The following is a 22,495-nucleotide window of genomic DNA, read 5'->3' on the forward strand; positions in this document are numbered from 1 at the left end:
ATTTGTTGATCAAATGGCTCCTGTCAGCATATGAACATCCAGTAAATTCTCCCTCCTCATAAAACAAATAGCTTTGACCTCTTGTTTCCGTCCTGTGCCTGCCTTGGTTCTCTACTTCCATTATAGCAAGCATTTTCAAGACAGTTATCTATATATTGCCTCAATTCCTTTTCTCCTTTTTGCTCTCCTTCTGCTGAGGCAGCTCTTGTCAAGGTCAGTAAGAGCCTCTCTCTTGTTAGTTCCCATGGTCAGTTGTTATTCATCATCTCTGTTGATCTCTTAATAGCATTTGACGTGATAGATTAATTCCTTCTACTTGAATCATTTTCTTCTCTTGGTTTCTGGCACACTCCACTTTTCTGATTTTCCTTTTATTTCACTGGTTTTTTTATTCTCATTCTTCTTGCTGGCTCCTCTTACTTTCCTGCATCTCTGCACTCTTTTCCTATCTTTTTGCTTTAGGTTATTTCATCCAGTACCATGGTTTTATTCCCCATGCCCATCAATCTCCAGTCTATATCACCAAGCTCAACTTTACTCCTGAGACAGAAATTAGTTTATCTAACTCTGTACTGATAAAAGTTTATTTGGACTTCTAATTGGCATTTGAATCTTAACGTGTCCAAAATGCAACTTTTATTTTTTTTTTTTATTTTTATTTTTTTTTCAACGTTTTTTTTTTTTATTTATTTTTGGGACAGAGAGAGACAGAGCATGAACGGGGGAGGGGCAGAGAGAGAGGGAGACACAGAATCGGAAACAGGCTCCAGGCTCCGAGCCATCAGCCCAGAGCCTGACGCGGGGCTCGAACTCACGGACCGCGAGATCGTGACCTGGCTGAAGTCGGACGCTTAACCGACTGCGCCACCCAGGCGCCCCCAAAATGCAACTTTTAATTTCCAGCTCCCACCACACACAAATATGGTGCCTCCATAGACTTGCCTATCTCAGTAAATGGCACCTGTGTGGATTCAGCAGCTGAGGCTGAGGCATCAGAGGTATGTATCAGCGATCCTACATTTACCCATTTTCTCTGCACCTCCCTCCATACAACAGCAAGACCCTTTGGATATAATTTAATACATGTGGCCAGTGTGATCACTTTTTGTAAATTATTTCACTACCATCACAGCCCAGTCCACCAATGTCTACCATAGCTTATTAACTGGACTCCTGTTTTCTCTCTTGTCCTTGTCCCAACAGTCCATTCTCCACACAGCAGCCACTGTGATCCTTTAACATACAAACCACATCATGCTCTTCATGTTTTATATTCCCCAGTAGTTTCTCATTCCACAATAAAATCCAAATCCTTTACAATGGTCTGTGAGGCTGTTCTGATTTCTCTGACCTTTCATCCCTTCTCTCACTCACTGGTCTACAATCACATTGACTTTCCTCCTTTTTGCCAGTCAACAAGCTTCTTCACACCTCAGGTCGTTGCATTCTAGTTCCTGTGAACCCGCTAACCACACCCCATCTGCTCATGGCTGGTTTATTTACATCACTGAGGCGTCTACTCAAGTGTTCCTCATTGGAGGCTTTCCTACTCACCTTATCTCAAATGGCCAATCCAGAGAAAATGAATTTGCCCAAACCAATTTACTAAAACATTTTTTTAATGTGCCAAATGACCGAGTATTACAGTTTTATACAACAATCCTGTATTTGTAGACTATGTTTCTGGGTTTGTTTCAAAGATTATTAGATTTGACTTAAAGTCTTCATCCTATAACAACTTATGAAACAATCTACAGTGAGTTGTTTGACATTGATTTTAACTGTTACGTAAAGTGTTTAATTGAGCTTAAATTCTTGCTAAAATCATAAATTGATTTTCAAACATAAATGATTTTAAAATGATACTAGTAATAAATGTGAAGCACCATGATAACCAAATTAGTGGGGAGGGAAATGAGGGAGAAAAGTTGAGAAAGCATTTTTCCATGCAGTGCTTGTCTGAGGAAACCAGATTAATTACTGATATGTTAATTTTTGGTGATACAGATCAATATTCTATTTACTATTTATTTGTATAGCTGACTAATTTCTGAAGAATGATATTATAAATCATACCGCATAACATTTAAAAATGTCATTAAATTAATATTGTAGAAAGCTTTTATTACACATTTTATTTTATGGAAAAGTGGAGGAAATATGCAAATATCAAAGGGATGAATTCAGTATAAACAATTCCAGACTGGAGAAATTGGTAAGACCATATTAAAATTATTGGAAGGCATTTTGTTAAAAAAAAAGGCAGAAGGAGTTACAGTTCATTGTAATGTGTATGTGATAAAAACTGGTTGAGAAATTGCTCTTAAAATGATCACTACCTATCTACTCATATACCTACAATTCATTTCAGAGGAAAAGATAGTTTTTGGCACAGACTACCTCTGAAGTTTCAGGGTAGTAAGGAATTATCTATGATAGTAACAAAACTTGTGACTTGAGAACTGTAATGCACAAATATGTAAATTTGCTCTGAGAATTTCTCTTTGACCCAGGTACATATTGTAAAATCGTCTGATTATCCACAGTTGATATGATTTAATCTTTCTTCATCTATTTCATTGCTATGTTTGAGAATATCTGGGGTCTTAAATTGTAATAGACACTTCAGACTTTGTATCTTAAAATGTTCATGTATCAAAAATAAAATAATAAAAATATGAAAAGGGTCATAAAATGTCTGTTCATGTCATGCAGGGGAGGTTAGTATAACAGTAATTTCGCGATCATTACATTTTGAAATCCTCTTTATCATTAAAGCAATAAAAGCCCTATAAATATTGTTTCTTCCATTGTAAAAATCTACCTGCATATAAGTCTTCACTGATTTTGCAATTTGTCAAGTTTAATTTTAAATCGATATCACCTTGTTTTATCTCCACTAGTTGTATTTAAGTTTAAACCCTTGGTTTAAGTGTTAGTAATCATTTGTATGTACTATAAAATGTCTCTAAAGGGTATGTGGGCTGAAGAAAGTTGATGTAAGTTTCTTCTCATAGGTGTTTTGTTATTAAATTTTCACAGAATGTTAATGTTGAAAATTGAAGTGGATTCACATAAACTTCATGTATTCCAACTTCACTTTCTACTTAATGAGATGATGCATAAATTAATTCTCTCATAAAGCCGGGAGAAATTACATTTTTTATTCAATCACTAATTAGATTGCATTTTCTTATTGAACCTACCACACTTAGGCATGGAAAGGAAAGCTGGAAGTTTTATGCCTTGGTAGACTTGATGTGATACCACTGAGAGGAAGAGCTTATTGAAATTCTCAATGAAAAGCAACAAAAAGATTTTTTTTTTCTAGTCTGTTTCCTAAATTCCTTAAGGAAGGCCTAGCAAATGTTTAATTATTTTCAACATGTGTTATAATTTTTGGCATATCAAAAGAAAACTGTTATTTGTATAGTTTAGGTGAGGGCTATGTTTTACTTATTAAAACTTTGTAATGAAAGGAACTGTATAGTTTCCCTTTAATAATGAAGTAGAGATGATGAATTATTTAGCACCTAACCTCCCTTGGATTTGTAAACACCGATTTTATATGTGGATTATTATTTTGCAGAACCACAAAATATTTGGGTTATTTGACAATTCTTTTGACAAGTTTAAATTCTTGTTAAAATCATAATACCGATTCCATAAAATGGAAACACTCAACTCTATGATAAACACAGTAAGACAACAAAGTGATGGGTTTGTAAATTCAGAGTTAATACAAACAACTAATTTTCATAAATTCAACTTCTGATTTTACCAACTTTTTAAAAAAAAGATTAACACAGTCATCCAGTGGATTGGCTTCTAGATTATTCAGTTTCTGATATAATTGTTTATATATTAACATTTTATATTAGGATAAAAAACTCACAAAAGTATGTTTATCCCTAATTCAAATGTATACAGAACAATTGTTTACATTTTCATCATTGATTGGATTTAAAAAATATTTAGGATCACAAATGTATACATTGAAAAATACTAACATATGGGGACACCTGGGTGGCTCAGTCAGTTAAGCATCAAACTCTTGATCTTGGCTCGGATCACAGTCTCATGGTTCTTCGGATAGAGCCGTGCTTTGGGCTCTGCACTGCCAGTGCAGGGTCTCTTTGGGGTTTTCTCTTTCTCGGTCTCTCTGCCCACCCCCCACCCCCACCCCCCCGCTGGCTCTCTCTTTCTCAAAATAAATAAATAAACTTAAAAAAAATACTAACACATGTTTAGGGTTCAGCTAACTGGAATGTGTCAATATGAGATTTAACACAGATTGAAAGTAAAATCTTTAATCGTGATGAGTTAGTAGCATACCAAAAAAATATTACAGGGGTGCCTGGGTGGCTCAGTCGGTTGAGCGTCCGACTTTGGCTCAGGTCATGATCTCACAGTCCGTGAGTTTGAGCCCTGCATCGGGCTCTGTGCTGACAGCTCAGAGCCTGGAGCCTGCCTCAGATTCTGTGTCTCCCTCTCTCTCTGCCCCTTCCCTGCTCATGCTCTCTCTCTGTCTCAAAAATAAATAAAACATTTAAAAAATATTACAGAATAAGTTCATTTAAAAAAGCTATTTTGTGTTTAGATATTCAGGAAATAATCAGAATGTTGATATTTGAGCACATGTCTTCTCTTATTCAAAGATCAGCAAAAACAATACGTAGTTATGAAAACTAAAATTTTAATTTTTACAACATAAAGTTTTAAAATGTTACCATGATAGGATTCCTAACATTTTAATACATTCCATTATATTTTGTTTTAAAAATCTAGATCAGGGGTGCCTGGTTGGCTCAGTCAATTAAACCTCTGACTTTGGCCCAGGTCATGATCTCATGATTCATGAGCTCGAGCCCCACATTGGGCTCTGTGCTGTCAGGTCAGAGTCTGGAGCCTGCTTTGGATTTTGTGTCTCCCTCTCTCTCTACCTGTCCCCCACTCGCAGTCTGTCTGTCTCTCTCTCAAGAATAAATAAACATTAAAAAAATTACAAAAAATAAAAAAATAAAAATCCAGATCAGAGAAAAACTATTCTGAAATAAAATAAAAAAAGAAACTGTAAATATTAAATATATTATTTTTAATATTGTTTTCACAGAATAAATTAATTTGCAAAACCTATTTGTTATAGCAGCTGCAAAGACAAATTTCATATACCCCTGAATCATAGTAAGTTATAGATTACTGGGGCTCAAATTTTTAAAGAAACCTTTTATTTTTTACTTTAAAAAATTGTGTGTTTGTACACCACTTAGAGTTGGCAGAAATCAGATGGAACATTTGTATTTCCTGGGGTAGCTTTCAACCTTTATTGCACTGAGAATTGTGTGGCAAGTATCAGCTGCACAAACAGGTCTATAGCATGCACCTGAGAAAAACTGGTGGAAAGTATGTAATCATGCCTGTGGTTTTGGTCTCTTTAAATTTACACTTATCTTTAAAAAATGGCAAACATTGCTATTTAACCATTATTGGCAAATAAATTCATTTTCAATCTACCTCATAATTTTTGGCCACACATAATTTGCTGAGAGATGTGAGCCTATATTATTGAGAAAAATATAAGCTTAGCAGTTTTATTTTATTTCAGCCACAGGTTTAACTCACTTTCCACACGCACTCTTGAGGGTCTGTGAAAGCAGAGTGCAGTGGCTGACATCGCAGCTGTGGGGTGAGACTGTTTCGATGGAATGCTTGCTGAACCACTCTATCAAAGCAGAGCAAACATTTTATAGATTATCTGTGAGGGCAGTTTTTCCAAAACTGGTTAGGTTGACAGAATCATGGGGGCTGCTTGTTAAAGGGAGATTCCCAAACCCAAACGGACCTACTGGGTTGTAAACCCTAGTGCAGAGACCTGGCAATCTGTATTTTCCTCACCCAGCCTAGGTGATCAGGCGATCTCACTTGGTAAAGCAGCTAATCTCACTTGAAGCCTTCAATTGCTCACCTTTTTGTTGAATACATAGTATGCAGCCTACATTCTAGAGAGCACCGGGGATGCCATGGTAACACAGGAGACCTTCTCCTTTACAGACTAAGGTCTGTAATCCTTTATGTTGCAACAGAGTGACAGCCACCTTTAAAAACTGCTGCCTTTCATGGTAGGGCACATGCTGTTTTATTTTAGTTCAGGCTGCTGTCACAGAATACCATAGACTGGGTGCCTTATAAACCACAAACATTTATTTCTCGTAGTTTTGGAGACTAGGAAGTCCCAGATCATAGTGCTGGCAGATTCATTGTCTGGTGAGAACCTACTTCCTGGTTCGTGGATGGTCATCTTCTGTGTCCTCACATAGCAGAAGGAGCAAAGGAGCTCTCTGGAGTCTCTTTTATAGAGGCACCAATCCCATTCATGAGGGCTTCACGATTCATGAACCTAATCACCTCCTGAAAGCCTCACTTCCAAATGTCATCCACGTTGGAGATTAGATTTCAACATATTAATTTGGGGGAGGGGTGAACAAACATTCAGTCCGTAGCAGGCATCTTGATATATCCCACTAAAGTTTGAGACCCAACATTAATTGGTCTCAGAACAGAATCAGAATACATGGGGCTGTATTTTACCTCTCGGTGCTTTTCGTAAAGGTGTTTGGTTTGGTTCGTTGTTGTTTATTTGTTTTTAGGAAATGATGGCATATTCATGACACAGTTCCACTTCATTAGTGGCTCTCACTGCACTTCTGCTTTTTATTATTTCATTTTCATTCTACTGTCGTTCCATCTCCTTTTATAATATATTCAATGGTCTGATTACTGAATCATTGTGTGGTCTTTTACAACCTAATTAAAAATAACGATGAGATTGGGGTTATGGGAGATAATTTTATTGATGTATTTTACAATTAATTATGTATTGATAGTCCAGCATCATTATTTATTATAATTAGGCTAATTATAAAATGTAATTACTAGAATAGCCAAGGTGTTCAACTGCTGCCTAAAGCTATCATTTTGAAATATAACTCTTGCTTACCGATTACTACAACCTTCCTTAATTTGTAGATAAATTATTCTCTATTTCTGTGGAGAAATTGATTTGGGAGCGTCAGTTACTTAAGTGAGAAAATAAAATGTCCCACAGTTAAGTCTTTGGAGATCAGATGATGAGAACAACAAAACGGTGTTCAGAAGATGGTCACACGATTATTTTCGTCAACTAATAGAACTCATGACTCGCCTACTACTTAACAAGGTTTGCCAGTTAGGGCATTGTTTAATCATGAAATATTTTGCTTTCTTTTTCATTTGAACCTGGTAGGAATTCTAATGCAGTAACTAGTGTATAATCTACTAGCTTTCATTCTGGAAAAAAAAAATTGAAAAAGCGTAGAAGTACAGTAGGTGGTGAATCAAGCATCTACCGTCAGTCTTTTATAAACAATGAACCCATGGTTGGAAATAATCTTCTCATCGACACTTTTCTTCTGCCATTGGTGGGTGGTGGATGACCATGAAATAAAGTAAGTGGGAAACCACCATATCGTAACTTCTTTTTGATTTCAACACTTTTTGATTTCTATACATTTGACTTTAGGAAATACATCTCATAAAACTTGCATGGTGTGTGTGATGCCCACTGCTGACCAACCTTTATCCTTGGAGCACTAAACTGGGTTCAGTAGGCTGAGCATTTTCCCATTTGGGTCCTTAAGTTGGTTAGGATGCTACTGTCTGGAGCAGACGGATGGACAGTTTCAGCGTGGATACTAAGCCTTTCCATGTTTTACCTCTGCTCTTGTTACAGAAACCCTCGAAAATCTCATCAGACAAGCAGAGAATTACACCAGTATCTTCTTCTGCAACAGCTACAGAAATATGGCCTTAGAGGCTACAGCTTCAGTTCAGGAGTTCTTCACTGATGTGGGGCTCTATTTGTTTGGCGCAGATGTTCATCCTGAAGAATTTGTAAACAGATTCTTTGACGGTCTTTTCCCTCTGGTCTACAATCACCTCATTAGCCCTGGTGTGACGGACAGTTCCCTGGAATACTCAGAATGCATCCGGATGGCTCGCCGGGATGTTAGTCCCTTTGGTAATATTCCCCAAAGAGTGATGGGGCAGATGGGGAGATCGCTGCTGCCTAGCCGCACATTTCTGCAGGCACTGAATCTGGGCATTGAAGTCATCAATACCACAGACCATTTACACTTCTCCAGAGAGTGCAGCAGAGCCGTCCTGAGGATGCAGTACTGCCCTCACTGCCAGGGCCTGACTCTCAGCAAGCCTTGCATGGGGTACTGCCTCAACGTCATGAGAGGCTGCTTGGCACACATGGCAGAGCTGAATCCACACTGGCATGCCTACATCCGGTCATTGGGAGAGCTGTCGGATGCCATGCATGGAACATACGACATTGAACATGTGCTCCTGAACTTCCACTTGCTTGTTAATGATGCCGTGATGCAGGCTCACCTCGATGCACAAAAGTTATCGGAGCAGGTAAGCAGCCACTCCACACTCCCTGACTGATTTCTTAGAACTCGAGGGTTGACCATATACATAAAATTAAGTGACTATAAGCACATTATTATGTACTTTAAAATTATGGCAACTTGGGGCGCCTGGGTGGCTCAGTCAGTGAGCGTCTGACTTTGGCTCAGGTCATGATCTCACAGCTTGTGAGTTCGAGCCCCATGTCAGGCTCTGTGCTGACAGCTCGGAGCCTGGAGCCTGCTTTGGATTCTGTGCCTCCCTCTCTCTCTGCCCCAACCCATTCACATTCTGTCTCTGTCTCTCTCAAAAATAAACATTAATTTTTTTTTAGTTATGGCAACTTAATGAGTTAATACATTAGGAAATAGTAGGAAATTGTGTGGGTTTCCATATTTGATTCAAGATTCATTTTGTATTGGGGCACCTGGGTGGCTCAGTTGATTGTTAAACTCTTCATTTCAGCTCAGGTCATGATCTCCAGTTCATGGTTTCAAGCCTTGCACTGGGCTCTGTGCTGACAGTACAGAGCCTGCTTGGGATTCTCTCTCTCCCTCTCTCTCTCTGCCCCTCCTCTTTTGTTCTTTCTTTCTCTCTCTCTTTCTCAAAATATATATATTTTTTATATCTTACAGTAAAATATTGGTTAGCTACTTTCCCCTTTCTCTCTAAGTAGAAGCCTTCTCATAGGATTAGTTCAGTGAGGTAGAGAGGACTCAGGTTTAAAATGGGGACCCACATGGATTTGAATCTGCATTCTGCCAGTAATTCTCAGATGCCTTAGACTCTTTGAGCCTGTTTCCTCATTGATAAAAAGAGAATAGTAACACATAACTTTTAGAGCATTCTTTTTTGGGAAGATAGGCAATATGTATGCAAACTACCTAGAATGGTGCCTTTTACTAAAAAAAAATGGGTAGTAATTGTTAGCATTTCAAAGGTTTTCAACACTAAAATAGACATGCCAATTATATTTTCATTAAATGAAAACTTGACAGCTTAACGTTCAGAAGTGTTTCTTCATAGACTCTTCAGAATCTGTCACAGTGATGGTGTAATGATTTTTGAAAATGTGGTATATGCAACATCATGGTGTTTTATTCCAAGAAGATTTTAGGAAGTTTTTGAAATAAAATCATCAAGTAAAAAGGACACAAGAGTTTTCTATTTTTCCCACCTTCTGTAGAGCCATTTTCTTACATATTCACAGGCTCCTTAGTAACATTCTCATATCCCATACAGTGAAGTAGGACATGTTGCTGATGTTTATCCTAAATCATTTCTCCTGAAACAAAATTATACTCCTCAGTGCTGAAAGAAGACCTCTCCCCATTGTGACACTAATTTATCAAGTTAATAAACATCCTAATCATTAGCCTTGGAAGTTGGTTTTCTTAATCAATTTCTGATAGACATTGGATCTGAAAATCTCTGTGCCCAATCACCTCCTCCCCCTTTCTTCTTAACTTTGTGCCCAATCACGTAACTCCCCCTTTCTTTGCAGGGCCTGTGTGAGCCTGTAAGGTCCCCTTTTGCAGATTAGACATGGTGCCCTCTTTAGGTGGATGCCACACCATTGTATGGCTTGGCGGGTAGAAAGCGAGCTGGACTTCAACTCCTGCTTCCTGATTTATTCAGCTGGATGTTTTTATATAGTGAACAAGTTTCCCAACCATATGCACTGGTCCAGATCTTTCTTCAATCTGTCCCTTTCTGGAGATCAGATAAGTACTAGAACTTTTGGAAGGGATATAATAAACCAACTCAAAGTGAGACTTTTAAGGTTTCAAGTATTTCATAATTATGGGAAATAAACCTTTAGATCCAGGAAACAAATATTAGTATTATGATATTGAGTATCTCCAGAAGGGAAAACAGGCACAAGAGCTCTGAAATCAAGTCCAGATTTGATATTAATTTGAGGGCATGCCATGTAATCTCAAAGGGCCAGAGTTTTCTAATATACATAAGTAATTAGGTTTCTAAGATTCCTTTTACTATCTGTTTTGAAAACTGGAGGGCCTTTCTGTATCCTTAAAATCTATCACATAGAAAATTATCTATTTTTCCTATTTCAAACACTAAACTAACACAGGCTCATACTTCGATAAACCTGTTTTTAAGTCCTGACTTTGCTATTCACTGGTCATGTGGCCTGGGACAGCTACTAAAACCCTTTGATTCTGTTTTGTCCTGTGTGGAGAAGGTAGAAATGGTTCAAGTGGGAAAATGTCAGTAAGGCTCTGACATTGGTAGACACCAGTACCCGAAATGCTTGCTTTTTTTCTTTGCTTATTCTAAGTCCAGCCTTGAGCCAACCTCGGGGAAGCAGATTACTTTAGAATCTCAAAGAGTGAGAATCATCATTGTACTTGTGTTTTATAAAGAAGTTTTAAACAAAACTTTTGTCATATGAAACTCTGTGGTGAATTTCTAAAGAGCATTCTTTTCTTTTAGGCAAATCGTTTGATTTGATATAATCAGTAGTCCTAGGACTATCTTGAGAAACATCAATCATTACTAATAAGTTGTTAGATCCTTTTCTAAATAAAACAACTGAGATTCTCTTTTTTAACTTATGGCAACAGAAAAAGGAGATACTACTGACTTTAAATTCCTTGAAAATTGACTCATTAATATTTATTTCTGCCAACTTCAAAGTGATTTATAAGCTGTTTATCAAGCTTCGATAACCAGTTCACACATCAATGAATTTAACAAATTCAAAATAAATTACTGGAGAGCCAGCAAATAATGACTTTCTCACATTCCCAAAGCAATCTCTGAGATCTAGGACTTCCAAGTCTAGTCCTCAATAAATACATATTTTCACTTTAAGAAATCCATAGAGGTATCAGCTGTATCATATTTCTGTTGGATGAATTTCAACTGGAAAAAAAATGTTACCAGTTTCCTGAGGAAAATCATGAGTCTCTCCTGTTTAATAAGCCGTTAGGGAAACAAAATTTAATTTACAATAGGGTATTTTCATTTTATAATTATTCTGGGGATTAAGACAATACTTAATTTAATAAAGCATTAACAGAGAGCCAGCAAAGTGTAGATATTAAAAGTGCTGGCTCTACTGTCAGACTGGATTTCACAGGTGCTCTGCCACTTACTGGCTATGAGTTTGGGCATTTGATTATTTAATCTCTCCTTTCCTTAGTCTCCTCTGTGGTGAAATGGGGCAATAATACGTACATCATAGAGTTCTCACCATAAAATGAGCTTTCACACTTCGATTAGTGTCTTATACATGTTAAATGTTTAAATCCTACTAATTATTACCACTACTATAATCACTACTAATTATTTATCATAATAAATAATTATTATTTATGAATGCTTTGTTGATTTCTGTGGTGTTTTAAATGCTTCTAAAGCAAACATACCTTTCCTAATGGGGAATAGAGTTGAAAAAAATATTATAAATTGTCATTTAATGTAAGCAAATAATTGTAAAGATTTTCCTTGAATGAGGAAAAAAACTGAATTTTCATAAAACTTTATACAACACTATAATGTGCTTTTAATATTAGTTAATTGATATTAATTAATAATATATAAAAATCATTTCATAATCATTCCTAATGTTCAGAAATCATTTAATGATCAAATGATTTCTTGTGAGGAAATCATTTGTTTATTTTATAAAATAACACTTTATTTTTTGCTATTAATTACACATAGCATATTATTTATTAATATAACTTAATATTTTAACTTATTAAAAGAACCCAGAACCTGTGTTAATTTCAGTGGTTCAACATCTTCTGAATGGAGCAAATATTACTAAGAAACTCAACTGCACATTGATTCTATACAATTTTAGAAACGAAATAGTTTTTTTTTTTTAACTTTATTGACATATAAATGACAAAATCACATTTTTATTTAAATATTTGATAGAATTCATCAGTGAAAACATTTAGTCCTGGGCTTTTTGTTTTTCTTTCTTAATTTTTAAATTACCGATTCAGTCTCCTTACTTAATACTGGTCTGTTCAGATTTTCTATTTTTTTCACAATTTAGTTTTGATAGGTTCTATGTTTCTAGGAATTTACCTGTTTATTTTAGGTTATCCTGTTTGTTTGCATATAATTGTTCATAGCCGTCTCTATGACCCTTAGTATTTCTATGGTGTCAGTTGTAATGTCTCCTCTTTGACTTATAATTTTATTTATTTGAGTCTATATTTTTTTCTTAGTCTAGCTAAAGATTTGTACATTTTTTTATCTTTTCAAAAGTCAGCTCTTAACATCATTGATATTTTCTATTGTTTGTTTGCTTTCCATTTCATTTATTTCTGCTTTGATCTTTGTTATTTCTTCTGGTAACTTTAGGCTTAGTTTATTCTCTTTTCCCTCTAGTTTCTTGAGGTGTAAAATGAGGTTGTTTATTTATGACTCCCCCTCCCACCCCACTGCCCTTAATATAGGTACTTATCACTATAAACTTACTAGCTAGCACTGCTTTTGCTGGATCTCATAAATTTTGGTATGCTTTGTTTTCACAGCTGGGAGTTGGGGTTTCTCTCTGGATTGTATGGCGCTTTGCTGAAGGTGGGATTTATGATAAGTGTGTGTCTCAGCCTTTCCTGTTTCAGTGTAGGTATTTTCTCACTCACCCAATGTGCTCAGCTAGTTTCTGGAATTCTTTCAGAGGAAATTTCTCTATGGGTAGTTGTACATTTGGTGCATCTGCGGGAGAAGGGAAATTCAAGAGCCTCCTACGTTGCCATCTTAGGAATTACTACCACAAAAAGCTTTTTTTTTTTTTAAGTCTGTAAGGGTTTAGAAACATAATTTCCAACAGTAAAAGTCCTAATTTGTATTTTTAAATAGATAATCAGTTTTTCACATCTCTTACCTATGCACTATTAGTAGAGATTCAGCTGGTTGCATTCAAATTACTTTAGAATAGCTATTCAATTCAATTTTAATACCTATCAAAATTGAGTTTAAGGTGAATTGTACACACTAGTGCACTCTAATTAAAGTATGTTATTGAGATAACTAATACCTCATCACTTCCTCTATACACATTCACATTTATCTGCATCTGTAGAATTAAAGCATAATAAATTAATCATATGTTTTTAGGTATCTCAATGATATTCTTTCACATGAATTGAAAGGCAAATTAAAATAGTAGCCTGCATTATTTCTGGTAAGGCACTAATTTTGTTCTTTTTTATACAGTTTCCTAAAAATCACTGTTATATGATTTTGTATAATAGAGATTGTAAGGCAAGTATGGTTGAGGCAACACATCACTCTCTCAAGGATGCATCCTTGATATGGTTCCTAGTGTGGGGATAATGGAGAAAATGTACATTCCAAGGACAGGGGAGAGGGTTAGGATGCTCCAAATGTCTGGGTCCAGCTCACATGTCAGCCTACAGTCATGTCCTCTCAATGACCACCTCCAACGTTCCCCAAGATGGTGTTATCTCTGAGGCAAACTTTTTTTTTTTTATGAGCTTTCATTCATGTGTATTTTTGCATTTGACTGCCACAGAATAAAAGACTGTGACTCAAGGTTATAAATCAACCACCTATGGACACATTTTATGGGTAGTCATTGAAAGTACATCCATAATATATTTAAAGATACCATTTTAACCTTTGCCTAATTTTTATTTAACTTATGTAGAGAGATAGTGTTTAACTTGGGATTAGTATGTTATTCAAATGGACTCATTCTTCTGAGAAGTAAAACCGAAGTTCCACATGAGAAAATGGAAAGGCGTAAGAATTAAATTAGTAATAATTGAAGGGGAAAGATACAAGTTTCTAGGGTAAAAGACATCTCAGAAAAAAATCCAATCATAGTGGGCCAACCGGAAGTAGAAAAACCTATAAGCTAATAAAGAAGGAAAGAAAGATTTCATGAGATCACGAGAGGCCATCCAATCCAAGTCATCATCATATGCAAAGATCACTTCAGAACATTTTACCTGCTTAATTCTGCATGCTAGGTAGTGATAGGGAGGTTGCTGTGACTGAATGGTGGCAGTAGTATGTAGCCGTAATTAGTAGGTTCTCCTCCCAGTACTAGGCCCATTGAGTTCTTTTCAGATGTGGAAAGAGGCAAACGTTTTTTGGCCAGAGAGGTAAGCCGAAGGTTCTATTATCCAGTGATTTTCTACTCAAATACATGCTATAGTATATAGAGATAGTTCTATAACATGGTTGGCCTCTGCTGGTAAGAATTTTCTTCACATGCTTGATTAGATCTGAATCCTTTATCTTTTGGAGATTTGCCCCCTGCACTTGTGGATCATGGGGGGAGGGGAGGTCCAGTTTGGCCCTTTGATAATGTTTCTGGAGTTTGAAATGATTTCCAGTGGTGAGGGTCAATCATGACCCAGGTACCTCATATGAGGTAAGCCTAAATATTTTTAAGAAATACATTAGACAACAAGCTTGTATAATTTAAAGATAAATATTTCCTAAGGCTTTGGTATTGCATCCAGTGTTGCATGATTAATTTGTGCTTTTATCTTTGTGAGAAATATTATAGTCTGATTTTCTTGTGAATAAGTACTGTTAACCATGATGGTTTACTTCTACCTAATTTCCTAAGAGAGGAATAATTATTAAATGTCTTGTGAAGATCTGAAGGCCTATAAAGGGAAATCTGGACAAAGATCTCCTGGAACAGTGGTGCATCATGCTTGTGGATAGTTCTAGGTGTTTGAAAATTCATGGTACCATAGATTGTAATGTTCTGAAGATAGGGACTAAGTCTTGGCCGTCTTAAATTTCAGATATTTGAAGGCTATTATTATTATTATTATTGTTTGCCTGTTTTCCTGACATCTTCTTTCCAGACTATTCATTCCTGTTTTATTCAATTCTTTATAGGCTTTCCTGTTAGGATCACTATTTTAATTACACAGCTCTGTCTGGCTCTTCTGGAGAACTTGCTGCCTCAAGATGGAGTTAGCCAGATGGGAGGAAGCTTGGGGGTATTGGTGGTGGATACTGGGCATGGATCTTTTCATTTTCTCACCGTCCCAGTCACATGCTCCTCCTTCAGGGATCTGGCATCTGGAAGATTCCTGCCTGTGGCCTCAGGCCTCTGCCAAACGCACTTTTTCTGGAAAACAAGTAATGGAAGGGCAGGTTTCCAAACCTTTAATTTCTTCCTCATTCAGTTTTTGTGTCATGTGTGCATTTGCTTTGTTAAGTTATTGATGTTTCTCTGAGCGAACAGGGCTTTTATATCAATAACATGAGCTTTTGTCTCCTGGAAATACGAGGGTTTTAATAATACCCAGTGATTTTTAAAAAAATGTTCTGAAGCATTTTGGATTGAATTTTGAAGTGTGTAACTGTTCATATGCATCACTGATGTTTTTGGGTGGTTTGGAATAATTCTCCTCCACCTCAAATGGAATAAATTCTCTCTAAATTGGACACTGTATAAAACTTTACTTCCTTTTATTGATTAAGTTCAAGAAGTATATGATATTTTTTAAAATTTTTTAATGTTTTTATTTATTCTTGAGAGAGAGAGAGAGCGAGAGAGAGCGAGAGAGCACAAGCAGGGGAGGGGCAGAGAGAGAGGGAGACACAGAATTCCAAGCAGGCTCCAGGCTCTGAGCGGTCACCGGGGCTCGAACTACGAGCCATGAGATCGTGATCTGAGCTGACTTGGACGCTCAACCAACTGAGCCACCCAGGTGCCCCAATGATATTTCTGCAGGAATTTTTGCCTCCCCCTTTCTGAGTGTTTTCTGACTATAGCAAAGCTTTTCTTGGTTGGAAATTTTTCAAATGGTTTTTAAGTGCATGGATTATCTTAGCCTCTGCAGTTAATTTTGTGTACACTTATGTTCCTCAAGAGTTTGTAAACTGGTACTAAACTCAGTCCCCGTAAATCAACAATCCTTTGGCCTCACCAATTAAAAAGTCTCCATTTTCTGATGTGTCCATTATATCCAATTTCATGATTGCACAATCCATGCTGTCTTCCTCAAGAACAGCAGCCCAATTGCTCATCTCTAGCCAACTGTTCACCTAGAGGCTTGATCTGACTCTCTTTATTATTAAGGACTCACTCCATGGGCAGACTTTTATATTATTTTTTCTCTTTAGTAAATTTCCCCACTCTCTGCTTCTGTTTTTGAGATTCGCATGAAAGCAATTTTACGCTTTTCCGAAGACTAGAATTTACCTCCAAAGGTTTTGTTAGTGCTGTCTGAAGCTTTTTTCCATTCTTTGGCTGGATTGTGAAGGCTGATTTGGTTGCCACTTTGCTGAGTTAGCTTTGATGCTCCTTCGAAGGAGTTAGTCTTGCTTATAATGTCAACCATCATCTGAACTTATAACCATTTATATTTTTCTCTTTCCCAATGCTTCCTAGAAGTACCTGGTTTAAGTTCAAGTAAAGAATGGTAGCTTCCTAGCTCTTTATTCGTGGTCTTCATGTTTACTATGTCCTATAGAAAGTTTTAAAGTTTGCTTCCAAAATAGTTGATTTAAGGTCTTCAAACTCTTTTACAAAGTGACAAATATTCTCAACTTGATATTTTTACTCCAGAGGGACAGACATTCCAGTGGCCAGTACTTTGTTTCACCTTGCATAAAAACAAAAGGTTTTTTTTTTAAGTTTATTTATTTTTGAGACAGAGAGCACAAGCAGGGGAGGGGCAGAGAGAGAGGAGGGCAGAGGATCTGAAGTGGGCTCCACGCTGACAGCAGCGAGCCCGATGCAGGGCTTGAACTCACAAACCATGAGATCACGACCTGAGACGAAGTCGGTCGCTTAACCAACTGAACCACGCAGGCACCCCATAACAACAAGTTTTAACCATGAAAACCCCCATCCTGACTGTAACAACCACCACGCGTCACAGTGTTCCCTGGGCTGCTGCACCTGGCACAACCCCCACTGCTGGGCCTGGAGCCTCCAGGATCAACATTGCACCGAGCACTGTGGCCATCAGTGGAACTTCTGTGGACCCAAAGGCCACTAGTGGCACACCTCAGGTTGCCATGACTCTGTGGCCACAACATAGCACACAGCCCTGAATTGAGAGTTCTGCCCAGAATCTCTTGAGTGCCTAAAACCCAGGGCAGACCTCAATGGAGGTGGTGGAAGGGACAAACAAGTGTCTACCACACTTTGCCACATCTTAACCCACAAAGACAATGGTCATATCACATGGCCCTGGTGGTATAGACTATGGTCTGTAGGCTGGGGCAATTGCTTAGCAGCTCTGGGCATCTGAGACCTTCCCTGGCTGCCCCAAGAACTAAGCAGGGAAATGTCTCTCCATATCTGTAATTATTCTTATTTGGGAGGCTGCACAGTGGAGGGTTGCATGTCCCCATGGCCACTTCTATAAACTTTTCATTTTGTGTCTTTGAAGACCTAATCCAGCTGATGATCAGAAAAGAGTCTCTCAGGGCTCCCCTTGGAATGTTTCTAGGTGGCCTTGAATGTGTGTGGGGAAGCATGTGAGATGTATTAGGAGAGGCTCTGGGTAGGGTCTCTACTCACTTTTCCATTTTCACATTTAACAACTAAGGAAAAAATAAGAGGACTTTTCAAAGTCTTCCATCTCAGGAATGTTCAATCTAACCATGGGATGTTTTGCTCCTCTCCCATTTTTCTCCTGGGACTGTGCCCTTAGGGCCTGCATGGACCAGGATGGCTGGAGGCTGACGTCTGACTCTTCAACAGCTGTCATTTGAGAAAGGTAGAACCTCCCACTTTAAAAACTGAAGCTTCTGGCTTCCTTCTTCTATTTTCAGGCACTCTTTGTGTTCATTTGGAGACTAGAATAAGCAGATGAGACACTGTTGCAATTACTACTGCAACTGTTGTAAAACTACCAAGGCAAATGAAAACAGGGATAGAAATAGAAAGCCCGATCTGGTGCATGGTGGGTATAAGAGGGTCAGTGTTAAGCTATGTCCTAAATTCTTCAATGACCTTTGAGCTGTCTCTGTCTGTATGATATGGACAGTCTGATTTGAAGAAGATCTTACCTTACTCCATCAATCAGCAGTCGATGTGATACTGGGTACCACACCGGGCAAGGCCCTGTGATTGTCAAGGTGACCTCCAGGTTTGATCTAGGGGTAGGAAACCTTTACCATCCAAGTGGATAGAGAAGGATTGTAACTGGATTCTCCCATATTGCCAAACACTATGTAGTTATAATTCCCCTCAATAAAGTAGTGTGTCTAAAAAATATATCCAAAAAATTAAAAGTAGGCAAAATATTACCCTGTACTGTTTTGATAGTTTAATAGGATAAACCACCTGAGTCATCACTAGGTATAAGTAAGTTTTTCTTTTTTACTTACTGTTTTTCTCACTATAAAGGCCATACTATTCTCTGTAAAGTTAGATATCAATTTGCAGAAGATTAATACATTGTAAATAATTTTTGCCCTATTGAATTACAAGTTATTTTTTTTGATTGAGAAAAACCCCAAAAAGCCATTATTTTATTTACCTGAAAAGTATTAACCTTATCTTTTATTATTATAACATTAGAATAATATTCTACTGTTCTTTTTTTCAGTGACCATAATGCTAATCTCTTTCCAGCAGCTTTATTGCTGTGTTTATTCCCTCATTAAGGAATTGAACAAGCCTTTCACAATAGCTCTTTATATATTAGTTTTAGAGGCATATTTTTTATCTTTTTGAAAATTATGCTTTAATGCATCGAGAAAAAAAGACACTGAAAACATTATTGCTTATAATGGGCAATTTTTTTTTTTTTTGGTGGGAAGTGACAGAACCTCAAATTCATTTAAAACTTCCTACGGTAAGGAGTGGATGTTAGACCATATAACTAAAAGGTCAAATGGTACAGATAACTGAAGTTCTGATTTGATCTAGTTCCTCGTGAGTGTTATCAGGGTTCTTGCCCACTTGTCAATGAAGCTTTCGTCTACCTTAGTTTGGTCCTCAGTCAGGCTGTCCCCAGGTGGTAACAACGTAGGCCGCAAAATGTCTAGGGTCATCACCTTCTAGTTTAACTAGCAAGAAAAAATAGTACTTATTTCTCATTGATCAAAATCCCTATCCTCCTGCTCATCACTATGATTTTGGGCCTTTTCTTCTTCTGGAGGCATCTGTTGGCCCCCTGACTAGCCACCTTTGGGTCATTTTCCCACCCTGGAGCCATAAATGGGATGAGCTCACCTAAACATGTCAAGGAAGAGTTGGAGAGAGTATTTCCAGAGGATGAGTATAGGACAGCAATAAAAGCAGGAAGAAAAAAAAGAAACGAAACGAAGAGGTATACCTTATATTAATAAAAGTTGTCATATATGTTAGGAATGTGCTAAGGAGCATCAACATACATGTAAATAAATTAAGATCTGAGCAAAATAGAAAAAATATACAAATTAAAGATAAAACAGAGATAGAGAAAATGTTAGAACTATTACATAATTCCAAAATTACGATGGAGTTACTAGAAGGATTTGCTTTAAATTCACAAATAGACATCTCTATCATGTGTTACACCTTCCGAGGTAATGTTTACATAAAGGCACTAATTAATACAATTAGGCAACACATCAATAAAAAATAACCGAATAAAAATAGGCAAAGAGTTCAGGCATTCTCCAAAGAAGGCATGGCTAATAGAACATATCACAAGATGTTCTACATACTTAGTAATTAGGGACATGTAAATCAAACCACAGTGAGACAATGAGATAGCACTTCACACACCTCTACGATGGTTATAGTATAAACAGTCAACAGTAACAGTGTGGTGAGGCCATGGAGAAATTTGGACACTCATGCATTGCTAGAGGGACTGTCAAATGGTGCAGCCACTTGAGACAAGTTAGGCAATTCTGTATAGAGTTAAACATAGATTACTGCATGACCTAGCCATTCCAGGCTAAGGTGTATACCCAAAAGCACTCAATACATATATTTATAAAAAACATACATAGATATTCATGGCAGCTTTATTTATAGTAGCCAAAAAGTGGAAATGACCTGAATGTTCATCAGTTGCTGAATGGATAAATAAAATGTCATATAGCCATACAATGGGATATTTTTTATAACAAAATAGGAATGAAGTATTGTTACATGCTACAGTATGATTGAACTTTGAAAACATGATGCTATGTGAAAGAAGTCACAAAAGACCACATTTCATAAGACTCTGATCATGTTAAATGTCCAGAATAGCAAATCCATTGACCCAGAAAGTAAATTAGTGGTTATCAGGGGTTGGGGGCGGGGAGCAGAGGGAATGAAGAATTACTGCTAATGTGTGCAGGATTGTTCTTGGAAGGGAAAATGATAAAAATATTGTAAAATTACATAATGATGATGGCTGCGCATCTCTGTCAACATGGTGAAATTCACCGAACTGCACATTTCAAAAGGGTGACTTTTATGGAACATCAATTGTATAACAATAAAGCTGTTATAAAAAAGTTATAATGTATCATTTTGAAAATTGACTCCTACAAAAGGAAACCCAGCATATTCCAGGGAATAATTTTCATTTATAGATTTGTCCTTTTTGTTGGCATATGCTTCTTGAGGCTTTGGGAACTTGTAGGGACAATGTGTCTTTTCATTTGTCATGTACATGACCCGCTAAAAGTTTTTTGGAGATATTTTATCATTAATGCTTCAAGGTCCTTCACAAAAAAAAAAAAAAAAATCCCCACATTAAAGGTGCTGTTTGCTCCACAGATAGTAATCTTTATGACCTTGAAAGACTGCCTTTCTCATTGGAGAAATTTTGAGGTCAGATAAAAATGAAAAGATAGCTAATCTCATTCATTTATCCAAACCTCCATCAAAAACACTTTGTGAGAGTTTTCAGTGCACGAGGGCACTGCTAGACATTGGGTGTAGACATCCAGCTACACGGTTGGAACTGACAGTAGACTGACTTTTCCAAACCATCATAGTGTCTATTCTCCAAACAGAAGTCAGAATAATCTTAACAAAGCATAAAATAGATTATGCTTGAAATCCTTCATTGGCTTCCTGTTGACCTTAGAATAAAATCTAAAGCCTTTATACTGATCTCTAGTGCTTTGCACATCTGCCCTTTGGTGTCACTATACTCTCATCTCACACCACTCTTAAAAATTCTTTGCTCTAGGGGCACCTGGGTGCTCAGTCGGTTGAGCATCTGACTCTTGATTTCAGCTCAGGTCATGATCCCAGGGTCTTGAGATCAAGCCCTGTATTGGGCTCCACACTGGGTATGTAGCCTGCTTAAGGTTCTCTCTCTCTGTCTCTCTCTCTCTCTCTCTCTCTCTATCTCTATCTCTATCTCCTCTGCCTCTTTCCTCCTTGTGCTCTCTATCTCAGATTCTTTGCTCTAGTCATTCTAGAGTTCTCTTGTTTCCTTTAGCATACAATCCTCTTTCTTGACTCTTGTCAGTTAGATTTTTCTGAAAGTAGGCTCTTTTCTAACCATGCCTCCCAACACCTGCATCTAGTGAACGCTGATGCTGCTTCTCATTTGGTCTTATATTGGATGCTACTAACCCTGGGAAGCTTCCCCTAGCCTCTGTAGAAAAGGTTGGGTAACTTTGTAGTATATACTAGTACACCAAAATTTTTCCTTTATAGCATTTTGTGGATATTCTGTTATTTGATTGTTCATTTATATTTTATATCGATTGTACGTGCCAAGAGGACAGAGACTGTCGGTTGTGTTCATCACAGTATCTCTAGAGTCTAAGTCTCGATGGGCATGTGTTCCCTGATGAATACCTGTTAATCAACAGTGAGTCTTTCTCCTGCATTGCCTGGACTATTGGAATTGTTTACATATCGATCTCTCTGCTCCACCTTTGCTTTCCCTGTGTCTCTCTGAAAAAAAATGCAAGCTTCTCAGCATGGTGTAGAAGGCCCTCTGTGTAGTGATACCACCCCCTCCCACTCACCAGTCTGTTTCCCTTCTCCTCACCTGCCCTCCCTTGCATTAACGTTCCAGATTGAAAAATGGCACCCATTCCCCTCAACCCTATGGGGCCTTGAATATTCTACTATTTGCATGTAATCAACAAA

The 22,495-nt window shown here is 37.4% G+C and overlaps 1 protein-coding gene across 1 annotated transcript in view; it reads left to right on the forward strand.

Annotated features, from left to right (window-relative positions):
• GPC5 (glypican 5) overlaps positions 1–22,495 on the forward strand; it is a 1,402,048-nt gene that overhangs the window by 265,412 nt on the left and 1,114,141 nt on the right. Inside the window, exon 3 of the mRNA XM_042928851.1 lies at positions 7,769–8,463. Within this exon, the coding sequence (XP_042784785.1) occupies positions 7,769–8,463 (695 nt within the window). The remainder of the gene's footprint in view (positions 1–7,768; positions 8,464–22,495) is intronic.

This window comes from Panthera leo, chromosome A1, assembly GCF_018350215.1.
Source record: "Panthera leo isolate Ple1 chromosome A1, P.leo_Ple1_pat1.1, whole genome shotgun sequence".
Lineage (NCBI taxonomy): Eukaryota > Metazoa > Chordata > Mammalia > Carnivora > Felidae > Panthera > Panthera leo.